This window comes from Convolutriloba macropyga, chromosome 11 (assembly GCF_964194025.1).
Source record: "Convolutriloba macropyga chromosome 11, txConMacr16.3, whole genome shotgun sequence".
NCBI classification, from domain to species: domain Eukaryota; kingdom Metazoa; phylum Xenacoelomorpha; order Acoela; family Convolutidae; genus Convolutriloba; species Convolutriloba macropyga.
Genome location: NC_134478.1, coordinates 18079535 through 18092765, shown reverse-complemented (window position 1 = coordinate 18092765; position 13231 = coordinate 18079535). Strand labels below are relative to the sequence as shown.

At 36.0% G+C, this 13231-nt stretch overlaps 1 protein-coding gene across 2 annotated transcripts in view; it reads left to right on the top strand.

Annotated features, from left to right (window-relative positions):
- The first annotated feature begins 1222 nt into the window (after positions 1 to 1222).
- Positions 1223 to 13231, top strand: part of LOC142349502 (uncharacterized) — a 188182-nt gene continuing 176173 nt past the window's right edge. For both annotated transcript variants that reach the window (XM_075401097.1, XM_075401096.1), the window contains exons 1-4: positions 1223 to 1495; positions 1688 to 1999; positions 7602 to 7919; positions 8567 to 8872. In XM_075401097.1, coding sequence (XP_075257212.1) covers positions 1306 to 1495; positions 1688 to 1999; positions 7602 to 7919; positions 8567 to 8872 — 1126 coding nt within the window. In that variant the 5' untranslated portion in view covers positions 1223 to 1305. The remainder of the gene's footprint in view (positions 1496 to 1687; positions 2000 to 7601; positions 7920 to 8566; positions 8873 to 13231) is intronic.

The following is a 13231-nucleotide window of genomic DNA, read 5'->3' as shown; positions in this document are numbered from 1 at the left end:
CAGTTGAGATTTCAACTTTTGTATAACAAAATTACAGTTTTAAGGTATCCAAAAAATATCACAGATCTCTTCTTTTCAATTTAGCCTGGAGTGCATTGAAAGCAGTGAGGGAAAAAACAACTTGAAAGATTGGAGACCTGCACAAGGCTTCATTTTCTTTATCTTTTTATGCGAGGAACATTTGCATTAAAATATTTTCCGAATTTCTTCTTTGTCTTCTGTTCTGGTCTTAAGAGTAGAACTTTTTGTACCATTTTTTGTGCATAACAAACTAATTTTGCCGTGCCTTTCAAAACCAAAAAACTTTAAACAACAGTGGAATCGTTGTGATGCAAGGAATGTTAAATCAGTGAAACTTTTCAGTGAAATATTGTGACAGTAGAACTTTAAAACAGCGAAAATCCTAATAAATAATTGATATTCGTTACAAACTTTTGCTCCATTTTCTTGAAACGTTTAAGGATAAAAGAGCCTCAGTTTTGCATCGAATTTGTTTGTTATTTCACAAAAAAGTAAGATATATATAATGTATATATATATATATATATATATATAAATCAACGCTAATATATATATATATATATATATATATATATATATATATATATATATATATATATATTTATATATATATATATATATACATATAGATATGCAATTATAATTGCGAAAATCAAACGATCTGGGATTTTATAAAATGTGTTTCTTTGTTTATTTCTGAAACTATAAAAATATGTGTTTTTCTGTTTGTTTATAGTTCATTTTAATTACTTCAATGTATGTTGATATAAGAGAGATTTTGAAGTTCTTCGACATACTTTTTATGCTTTTGAGAATTTTGGTTGTTTGTTGTAGATTGTAAGTTGAAAATAATTGGCATTTTTCAGTAATTTTTCTACAAAGAAAATAAGAAAGGGGTTTGAGTAATTTGGTTTTTTTGTTTTTTTAAGGTATCCATACTTTAAACAAACGTTTTTTTTATATCTCACATGCCGTTTTTCTTAGACACTATTGATAATAATTGCTGCCCTAAAATTAGGTGGAAGCCGTTGAACTTTTTGTGGGGTTTTTTGTCATCTGCCATTGTTTTTAAACCAATGCTTGTGGGATTTCGCTCTAATCGCCACTTCAGTTAAGTAGATTATATGTATAAATTTGTCTACATGCATTTTTTACCTCCTTTTTTGTTTGAGTTGAGTTCCTTGTTTCTATGTTTCAGATCCGCCTGATATTGAAGCTACACTGTTTGCGAGGAACACCACGTCTTTCGAACTCAATTCAATCATACCAAATTCAGGATGGGACATGTTTTCCGTTGAAGCCTTTCCTCATCTTCCACAAATATTGGTCAATCAAACAAGTTCATTCTTACCTATTACTATAACTGGTCTCATCCCAGGCACTCAATATATATTTAATGTTTCTGTTACGATCAATATGAATTGCGACTATGGAACAAACCACCCCTCATGGAACCCAATAATTGCATGCACAGGTGAGACTTGAACCCAAAGTTTTGTATTCAAACTTTGAAAAATGATTATACTTGTGTGAATTATATGTAGCAATATATACTCTTTTTTATGATTCTTTTTACCTGTTTGTTAATTCGCCAATGAGTATCCTAAACTCCTTGACGTGTTTCTCAGTTACGCCTAAAACTCTTTGACTTAATTAATATTTTCAGTACCTGACGCACCATACATCAAATCGCAGGATGATCTCACAGTCGCCAATGTTAATCCAACATCAATTTCTCTGGTCGGGAACAAAATTGAATCTACCGACACCTACGCTGTGGTTGGACTGTTCAAAGATGGAGTGATAGTATCTGGATTCACTCGATTACAATCAACATCATCTGAAGACAACTTGACATTGTATAACTTGTCACCCGGGACCAGCTACATTGTTGAGTTGGTGTCTGTGATTGGAACAAGCACTGACTGTGGAGGCAACATCACAGATAGTGAAGTTACAAACTTAAAAATATGTACAGGTGACGTAATTAATAATAGCCGCACTCATATTCTCACCCAGCTATTATAGCTAACATAATTTTCTTTACAATTCAAAAATATTAGGACGCTTTTCTTACGACTAAACGACTAAACTTTCCTTACGAAGTAAAGTGCAATGCCGCAGGGGAATATTAAGGTCAGACGGCTGAACGATTTGAAGAGCAGAGAAAAGGAAGTGGTTATTTGATCCTACAGCTTTTTTGAGACAGAGGGCAAAAAGTAGGTGTGTACAAAATTTCGCTAGACAAGCAAAATTTTTGATCAGCTGCGGCCTGCGACTTTTTAAAGCACCTTTTTTGGTTTTAACTCTAACTTTTTCAAAGGTGTTTCCATCAATTATCTAAACCCGTAATAGTGCTTCTGGAAGCATTTTTGACCATCTAAAGCAAATATTACTTTTTTAAACAGTTTTTGTATTCTTTATATTTTTTAGGAAACTCGCTGTGTTTTCTGTTTGAAATTAGTTGTTTTAGCGGTTTGGATTGTATCTCAATATGATAGACATTTATTTCAAAATATTGTTTTTTATGTCAAATCGAGTAAACTTCGAGCAAATATAGGCTGATTTTCTCTCGATTTTTAACTTCTTTTGCATATTTCTTCTCTTTTCAAGCTTTTCGTTGTTTTTTATTCACTCTTAATTAAGAACTACTCGAGGTGTTGCTGCCAAAAAATAGACATGGATTTTTTTATCGAAAAAAATATTCTAATTATTCTATGGCTTTGCCGTTCCTAATAATTGTTTAATAGTTCCTCTCCAGTTATTGAGCGGGTAATTGATATAGCAGAAGATGCAACTTAAGTTATTATCCGGATAATGATTGAAGATATAAAAAAAATTTAGACAGAGCAATTTTCACTGAAACAATTAATACGATGTTTCATTCTTTAAGGATATTTGCCCTATTCATTCTTTAACTGTTTTAATAGCTGCATCCTCAATTCCAGGCGGCTATTAAAGCGCTACCAAATTTTTTTACAGTTCAAAGAATTTGAATTGTATTGGGGCGCTGTGTTTTTTTTAAGATGTTTTCACACATTTTTCAATGACTTTATCTTTCAAAACGGGATAATCAGGTAAGGCCCACCGGGCATTAAGTATCATTAGAGGCCCAAAGTGGGCTTTAGTAGTCTTTCAAGTACTTAGAGTGGTGCTGCTGCTGGGATGGCCTTAAGTTAAGTCGGTTCAAAATGTTGCAATTTTTCTTGTTTTTTGTGATTTTTTTTTAGTTTTCTTTGTTTGATTAGCCTTAAGTTGAAGTTTTTAAAAGTTTATGAACGCATTTTGCGAGACAAAAATACTTTTTATGACTTTTTTTACCTATATGTTTTAGTACTACAAACACAAACACGCAAAATAATACTAATTTTTGTAATTTTTTTCAAGTTTTTTTGAAAATTTATGTCAATTTTTGAGTTTTTCCAGCTTCAGGGGACACGGAATCTTCTTTATGGTTTGATAAAAGGGCACTGCACAGTTTCCTGTACAAATGGAGTGGTTTTCAACATTTTAATGTCTCGAAATTTAGCATTTGATATATATCTGCAATTTTTTTTAAAGTTTTACTAAAATTTTTTGTCAATTTTTGATGTTTGTCAAATCTCAAGTGTCAGAGAACCTATTCCGAAACCGGATAAAAAGAGACTGCTTGGTTGTTAGTTTCAATGGATTTGTTTTCAACAATTTAACTTTTCGAATTTTAGAAATTTTTTGATAAAAATTGCAATTTTTATGAAGTTTTTTCAAAACATTTGTCTTTTATACAATTTTTCGTGCCACAGTAGCCAGGTAACCTCATCCAGAGTTGGATCGTATTTTATTAAATAGTTGCTAGGGGCAATTGAATAGTTTTCAAGATTTTATAAGAACTGATTTCTATTTTATGAAATTTGAAGTTTTTAAAAATTATTGCCTATCGATCTTTCAGCCCATGAATTTTTCAAGGCTTGGAAATGGGGTTACTGGATAGCCTATAGAGATAAAGAAATAATTGTGAAGATATTAATATCACGATTATCTGCATCATTTCATTAAAATCTGCAATTGATTTCAATTTTTGAAAAATTTTCTGACATTTTCTGAGTTAGTCGATCTTTAAGGGCCAATGAATTTTTTCCAGGTCTTGCAGATATAATACTAGACCGATTTCAGGAGCAAAAAATGGCTTTGAGCATAGTTTTGAAATAGTTATACTTAAGAGAATCAAATTTTTCCTTAGCAATGAGTATATTTTTGTTTAGTTTGTTTGATTGTTTTAATTTCACAATTTTTTGATGATTTTTGAGCAATGAGTATATTTTTGGTTAGTTTGTTTGATTGTTTTAATTTCACAATTTTTTGATGATTTTTGAGCAATGAGTATATTTTTGGTTAGTTTGTTTGATTATTTTAGTTTCACAAATTTTTGAGATGATTTTGTTTATATTTTAGCCGGAATTGTTTAATTGATCTGCTGGTCAGGTAGAGTACTTCTAAGTTTTTCATTCAATTCTTAGAATTGTATTTCAGGACTTGTCCTGCTATGTTTTTTTACTTCGTCTAACAAATTTTTGTTTCGTCTTACCCTGACTTTTTGGAATTGACTTTTTCAATGACTTACCTCGCTCAAACAAAAAACTTCTGAACTCACTCATGGACCTTTAAATTTTATGAACATGTACTTATTAAAGGTCAATAGTGTGCATCTAAGTAGTGCCAAACCTATATGCCTTAATTCTTGATTATGAGAGTCTTGAGTTTTTGATTTCGAACATTAATTTTGAGTTCATTTCCGTTTGTGCCCCCAGTACGTTATGCGCCCCCAGTTACAGAGCACGTGCCATTACATAGTAAGTCATTATGTAAAAAATATTGCACCTGCATCGGGGGGGGGGGGTGCAAATAATATGCGCCCACTAAGCTGAGGGGGCACAAACGGAAAAGGTCATAATTTTGAAAAGCCCTATTAGGGCTTTCTCCTTATAGAGCTTATGTGTCTTATAAAAATGACAGTCCGAAGCTAACCCAAAAAGTCTAGTGGTCTACTAAAAGACTGCTGGTCGATCTGTCTGTTTTATTTCTATAGTTGTTTCAATTCATGTAACTCCACAAGCGTTATCTATTTTAGCTTTTGGCAGTTCTTTCTGTTCATTCTTAATTTTTCTCTGCCAGCTTTTGGGTACGTGAATGATGTTGCAGACGACGTAAAAAAGTTTTTGGCCGTTAATGGTTGGGAAGCTGCAAGTTAGCAATTTATAGGAATTTTTATAACGAATAGTTTTTTATCATCTCTTTTCCATTTCTCCGGTTTTCTCTTTATTAAGCTATTTTGAGAGAGTTGGTAATTTTTGTTTGGAAACGTATTAGAATGTCTTAAGTCAATGTTTTTGTTGTCTCGTTGACATTAAATGTTCTCAGTTGTTGAATCAACTTTCGTCAACTTTATTTCTCAGGTTATATTTTTTATTAATAGCCGCACAGCCATAGCTGGGGCTATTATTTGCCTTCTCTTGGTTTTTTTTTTATTTCGTCGTCATGATTTTTGTTACGACCATATGACGTCACAGCCACTTTTAGTTCATTCGTTCATGCAATTTCAACTGAATTGCATGCGTGACGTCATTTTTCGCTCTTAGTGGAGCGAGTTTTTTTGTTCAATCGCATGATTAAATTTTTGGTCACACTTGACTTACCTCACTTTCAAAAATGACTTCCTCACTTTGAAATTGACTTTTTACTTTAATTCAAAGAGATAAGGTCAAATGGGTGTTTGTCACTCTAAATGAAGGTTATTTGAGAGCAGCTAATAGAGGCAGCGGAAATTTATAGATTTTTAGTCAAAATATAACATATCAGCCTTCAATGAAAAGACAATTTTTTTGGTCTGTCTTTTTTACTGTTTCTTTTTGAGACTGCCGATCTACGAGTCTATTGTGGCTATTTTCTGGCAATCTGCCAGCTATGTTTTTTGTTTCAGATTATTCAGTAGAATTATAGCGAAGGTGCAATAACTTAATGAAAACGGTTAGTTTTTCGAATGCGAGTTGTTTTCAAATGGAAAACTTTGGAATATTTTTTTTTGAATTTCATAAAATTTAGGTTTTTGATTTTCTCCCTTGTCATCCCTTGTTTATTGCAAACTACCTGTATTCTTGTTTTACAGTTTTCTTTTCAACCGTTCTTTTGGGATCGTAACTTTACAAAAACCTTTTCAATTGCTCTTTCAATTTTTTGTCAGTCAGCTTCATCGTTTAATTATTCCTGTTTTTTTGCTATTGAATGTAGTGTAATCAAGAAAGAGGTGAACCAAGTCAGTGAGGAAGGTAAATTTTTGACTCCGAGTCGTTTCCGGAATTCTTCTAGCTATGTTTCTGTGAGATCTGTGCACATGTTCGCGTGATTTTTGAAGTCAAATTGAGGTCGTTATTACTAGCCGCCGTCAGCCTCCCAACGGCTATTTTTTAGCCGCTCTCCTTTTTTTAATTCTTATACCTTCTGATCATGTTTTTCTTTTTGCATATGTCACAATTTTCACGGTTGAGTTCTGACTTACATCACTCACTGTTTCAACTGAATGGATGTTAAATTTTTTTACGTATTGAATTACGTAATGTAGTGAATACTGTCAAAATCAAAAAAAGCAAAATCAAAAGAAACGGGATAAAGCGATAAAGCCCGGTCACTAAGTCATAATGCATTAGGTTGTCAAAGTTCATTAGAGCGATTGCTAGCTGACATTAGTATTAAGCTTAATAGCTTTCAGTTTGGGTGCTGCATTAAGTATAGTGGAAAAATCTAATTGATAGTGCACCCCAAATTGGAACACTTTGTGACACTGAAAAAACAATAGAAAAAAATTCAGTCAATTTGTTGTTTCTGCTTTTTTTCTATCTCTTTTTCAATCCCAATGTGCATCAAGCGCGTCAACGGCGCCTCTTATCCGGAAATCTGCCAGCTATATTTTTGTTTACGTCAAAATAGTAAAGGAGCCAAGCATCGAGTAGTATTGCATTGTAAATCTTGTTACAATCTTATTTTGAAGTTAAGCAAAAAAGGAGTTTAAACAAATGTTTGCATTCTCGCTTGTGATTATTTGTTAATATGAGGGTATTTGACTTAAATTTTTGTAGCGTAACATATAAGTCACTGAAGAGTTGACTTCTTTGAGAGCTCCATATAGACTGCTTCAATTTTGGCTCATGCTCTACAGTTGAATTAGCGTAAAAGATGGAAGATATCTAACGCAATGATGTAATCAGGGATGTGTTTTTAGCAATCCTGTGCTAATTAGACTAATTTCAAAAACTTTAAAATGAAGTAAAAAGAAATAATAATGTTGATAAGATTGAAAGACGGAATATATCTTTTTCTCGGAAGAAACTGTTGTGCGATATATGCACGCCGCAATTTAAGAGCGTTTTTCCAATCTAAAAACAGGAATAGAAGTGCGACTCTGCTCTCTCATAAACAAAAATTAGAATTGCACTTGGAGGGCACGCTAAAATTAATCCATTTTTTTCTCGGAACTCATATTTTTGCTGTTTGACAAGCAAATGTGAATTTTTCTAGCCAGTGTGAGTTGATCGATTTTTCAATTTCAGAGCCCGACTCTCCGTCTGTGGGGATTACTGAGTCAACTGTGGCTTCTATCACCATATATGGCAGAGGAGTGTCAACACCGTCCAATTCCAATTTCGACCTCTTTTCGATCATAAGTATCTACCCAGATTCAGATCCGCCTTTCAACAGGACAATTGCTGGATCTATAAACACTTCAGAGAATATGACCTTATCTGGATTGACAGCCGGAACCCGGTATGCGATCCAGGTGACGACTGAAGTTGGCACTGGTGGTACTCTATGTAGCATCCCCTCTACCAGGGTCGACAGTGTGGCTGGAACAATTCACCGATGCACTGGTAATTTACGCATAATTTGTGAACTATGCATGATGAAGCTTTTCGTGGTTTTTGCTTTCCTATTTAATTGTGTGCATGGAATTGATTGTTGAATCAAATCAAGGAACTCAATCCAAAACGGTTTTTCTCCTTTGCTGAGACTTTATGGGTCATTCCCATTATAACCCCCCCCCCCGCTTAGTGGTCAGATAACCTATAGCCCCCCCCCCCCAATCATGGTAAATATACCAAAATGGGGGGCTATATTTTCATGGGGGGCTATAATGGGAAAGACCCGACTTTCTTCGGTGATTAAAGTTACTTTTTGAGATAGATCAGTGGAAAAACCCCACTCGCTTCTGTCCCCACGTGAAATAAAGACAAGGTGTATATTATTCCACGCGGCCAATAATCAGAGCAGTTTTCCCCCAATAAATGTTTTAGATTTAGTGAAACTAAAAATTACGAAAAAGTACTCATGAGACACTTAAACAAACCTGTGAATGATTTTATAGCGACATCTCTCTCCAGCATTTGTACATTTTACGTACTATATTTGATGAACGCGATGAGGGGAAAGTTAATACCTACTGATTTTCTAAGAAAACGACTAAAAATAAAGCTAAATTTCCATATGTGATTCCTTGTTGTTTACGTTTATTTTCCAGCTCCTTTGAAGCCATACATAAATCCGGCAGATGTTGACAACGCTATTGTAGCCAATCAGACAGCAATTACTCTAATAGGCAGTCAAATCAACTCATCCGATACTTACGCCCTTGTGGGGCTGTTCAAAGATGGAATACAAGTATCTAGAAGAGTCCAATCGGCATCTGCTGATAACAATATAACATTGAACAACTTATCACCAGGAAGCACCTATACATTGGAATTGGTATCTGTCATTGGGCAAAGTACAAACTGTGGAGGCTATTCAATTGATAGCGATAAAACATTGATAAATATATGCACAGGTATGAAACATTTTGAAAATTGTTTAACAGTTAAGATAGGGAACTAATATTGTCATTCTCTCGATTTTTTAACAATCCAAAGTTAGGGCGCTGTATTTGTTGTGACTCGAAGAGGAGTGCTGGTGGGGCGTCTTTTTAATCGCTTTCAAACAGCGTTTGAAGCTATTATATTAGTCCTCGTTATCCGATATTTAGCTCAACAGACTTTTTGTCTGATCTTTTTAACTTTTCACCATCCAACACAGGATAAGCAGGTAACTCCCGGAGGGCATTCAATTCTTTTAGAGCCTTACGCCATACTATTCTCTAAGAAAGTGATTTACAGAAACTGTTTTGAGGACACAATTTTATGGTGTGAAGGGTGATTCTTAATCTTAAAAGTTTGACCCCCACAATCATCTCCCCACTCAACCCGAACCCCTCTAACGCACCTCCGTTCCACCCTGTGCGGTGTTCCGCCTTCAGTTAATTTTGAATGTGTAGTGTTGGTGGTGCTGCGGCCGGACGTCAGAGAAGCAAACTAATCAGCTTGCTTCATTGACGCCAGTGTTGGTGGTGTTTCAAAAAAGACCCTTGAGTTATAGTTACATTGGCACGATATGCCTGGGCTACCCTTTGCCCACTGTTGTTCCTTTTCAACAGTTATAACTTTCTTGAGATTTGCTTCACAAATCTTTTTTTGCTACCGTGAAAAAGTCATCCATTTCCTAACCATTGATTTATATCTATATAATCAACATTATGACTTGATGTTCAAAGTTACAGTTTTTAGCACGTGCCTCTCCTGGTACACTGGGCCCCCATTTTTGGGCACCAAAAATCAGAAAGTTTGTGGTCGATCTGTTGTTGTTGTTGAAGTCTGTTTGAAGTTGCTCTTTGTCGTCTCGTCGTGTTCTCTTTTGCTCTGTTGTGTCTTTTGCGTAGCTGATCTGTATTTCTTACTTCATCTGTTGATGATTATGTTGAAATGTTGTATTGAGTTGTGTCCTCAATAAAACGCTGATCTTGAAAATATGGACTCGTCCGTATCTACAAGTATGTCTGTCCTGACTTTGATAATGTCTGCTGTAGATGAATGTGTTGACTGCCGTTCAAAAAATGCTGTTGCTTCTGAAGTAATTCTTGCTGAAGTGTTTGTTGTTGTGAAATTTCTGCTGATGTCTTCCATCGGTGTTGTCTGTAGATTGTTGATGTGTACTGGTTGTCAACGTGCTGCTTGTAGTGTTATATGAAAGTGGTATGCTGGAAAGTTGAATTGCTTTTTGTGCTGATTGCGTTTAACTGTGTACATTTGTAGTTGTTTTGAATCGACTTTTGTATTGGCTGATTGGCCTTTGTCAAATACTGAACAATTTCTGGAAATGTCGTTGTGGCTGGTCTGCTCCTTGAAAGTTGCTGGTTGACAAAATGATGCTCCCCGTGTTCCCTACGTGCCTAAATCTACCACTACCTTGTACCTATTGCCTACCTTTACCTGTTTTTCCCAAATTAGAGTTTGTCGGAATACCAAATGTTTTGTAATAATTTTTACGGCTGATGTCTGGTTTTACCTAAGCTGTTTATTGTCATATAACTATTCAACATACTGTTATTTTGTCGGTTCAACTCCATGCTGTTTTGCAATAAGCTAATTAATTGTGCATTTGAATTCCAAAACCTACCTAATGTCTATCCAGAATTTGTCTTCCTGTTAAACCTACCTACCTAAATTTTCCCGTTTGAATGTATTTATCTAATGTACGATAAGCTTTGATAATTTGAGTTGCCTTGTGGGTTACTTATTGAAATCCCTAATTGTACCTGAATAATACCTAATAGTCCCTTTGAATTGCTAATTCATTGAATTGAACTTTAAATTTTTCATCTTTCGCTTTACCCTAATCCCAAAACTGATATCAAGTTTGCTTCAAATTGTGTTTGAATTTTTGTTCCCTATTTAATATTGATAATCTTTATGTTGATTTGTTGCTAATCAAACTAAGTTTAATAGCTGGTTTAACAAAATCCCCTTTTGTTGTTTTAACCAGGCAAGACCTTACCACATTATCTTTACCTTTATTTACCTTTTGTACCCTACCTACCGGCCAAATACCCCTGGGTGTGTTGTTTTCTAGTATCCATACCATGTCCCCTACTTCTATCCCGTCTACTGTTGAATGCCATTTTCGACGTTGTCTGAGTGTTGGCAGATATTCTTTTAAAAGACGTGTCCAAAACTCGTTCATAGTATTGTTGACGTTGTTCCATAGTTTTCCTGTTCCTCTGTCGTTGCTGATAATTGTAGTATCTGTAGGCAGTCCTGTTGTCATTCCTGTCAAAAAATGTCCTGGTGTCAGGCTTTCAACATCGCGTATGTCACTGCTGACTGATGTTAGAGGTCTGCTGTTGAGTAGAGCTTCGACTTGGCAAATATGGGTTGAGAAACTGTCTTTCTGGAGTTTCCTAGATCCGGCGATATTGAAGAAGAGTCGTTTGCTCATCCCAATGAGGCGTTCCCATGTTCCACCAAAATGTGGAGCTCCTGGTGGAATAAATTTCCATGCAATCTTTTTTGATTCCGCATATTTCTGTATCTCTGTAGTTGTGAAGCTGCTTTCTTCGAAGGTCTTTGCTGTACTGGTGAAGTATAAAGCATTGTCACTGTGAATTCTTTCCGGTAGTCCTCGTCGGCTGAAAAATCGTTGAAATGCCATTATGCATGATTCTTTTTGCAAGTTCCTGGTCACTTCGATATGAACGGCTCGTATCGTCAGACAGGTGAATAAGCAACAGTATACTTTCATGGCTGTGTTGATCTGGCTGTAGATTTCGAATGGCCCAAAAAAGTCTACTCCGGTTTCCTTGAAGGCTACAGGTTTGACTGAGAATCGGTAGCTCGGAAGATCTGACATCTGAGGCTGGCTGTTGAGTTGTCTCTGTCGTCTGCATTCGTAGCATCTGTTCGAGATCTTCTTCATTACTGTTTTGCATTGAAGAACCCAAAAGTTCAACTGAATGATGTGTGCTTGCTGTTCAACTCCAACATGACCATTGATGTTGTGTTGCAGTTCCAGAAAAAGACGAGTAATCCTGTTCCTACCGTCTAAGATTATTGGCTTCTTTGTTGCTGTTGAAACTGGTGCTTTGGCTAGTCTGCTATTTGAACGAATGATACCATCTTCGTCTATTGAAGGTGTCAACTGAATCAATCTACTCCGTTTTTGAATTGGCTTGTTGTGTGCTAGTTGATTTATGTCCTCGTCGAATGATTGTTGCTGAGATAGACGGAGAAGAAGGTTCTCTGCATCTATGATCTGCTGGTCCCGTGTTCTCGTTTTGTTTCGGAGGTTTTTCAATTTGATGATGACGGCTCTAAGTTTCAACCACTGGCTAAACCTGTTGGCATCAATTAGGTCTTTGTCAATTGGCTGTCGTCGTGCTCCCTGAGGCTTCTGTTCTGCGCTGTTCAAGAAAACAGTTTCGTGTTGTTGTTCGTCTGTTGGTGAGTTGTCGCCAGAAGCTAGAAGAAACTGTGGTCCCTGTAACCAAAGAGATTTTTCTGTCATTTCTGTGGCTGTTAGTCCCCTCGTTCCTTGATCTGCTGGGTTGTCCTTGGTGTTGACGTAGTTCCACTGATTGGTGTTTGTGAGATCCCTTATTTCGGCAATTCGGTTTCCGATGTACATCTTGTGTTTCAATTTGAAGTTCTTTATCCAACTGAGAACGGTCGTGCTGTCACTCCACAGAAAGATTTTGTCATACTTGAAATCCATTTCATCCTCAATTATTTTCTTCAATCTTGCCGCGTATAGTGCTGCTTGCAGTTCTACTCTGGGAATTGTTGTTTGACGTAAGGGTGCCACTCTTGTTTTTCCCATGAGAAAACGAGTTGTGGTTTCTTGTTTCCTGGTTGTCTTGATGTATGCTACTGCTGCTGTTGCATCCAATGATGCGTCGCAGAATAGATGAAGTTCCATTGTTTCCCCAAGTGCTGTACCACCTACCAACCCGTTTACCCCTACCGTACCTCACAGTTCCGTTTCCTCTACCCAATCCTTGATGGCCTTTCCATTGTCTCCACTGATGGCTTTGTCCCATTCGCGTCCATGTTTCCACAGTTCTTGCAGTAGAATCTTTGCTCGGATGAGGAATGGAGATATTATTCCCAAAGGATCGTAGAAACTTGACACGAAAGAGAGAAACTTGCGTTGGGTCCAAGTTTTACTGTCCAGGTTCCTTCTGTCTTTCGCTTTGAACATTTTTTTGTCTTCGTCTAAGCTCCAGTAAACTCCAAGTACTCTTTGAAGAAAACCTTTACTGAAGAGCTCTTCCACTGGCTTGCATAGATCCTCTTGCATCTGCTGACAAAACTCACGGCTG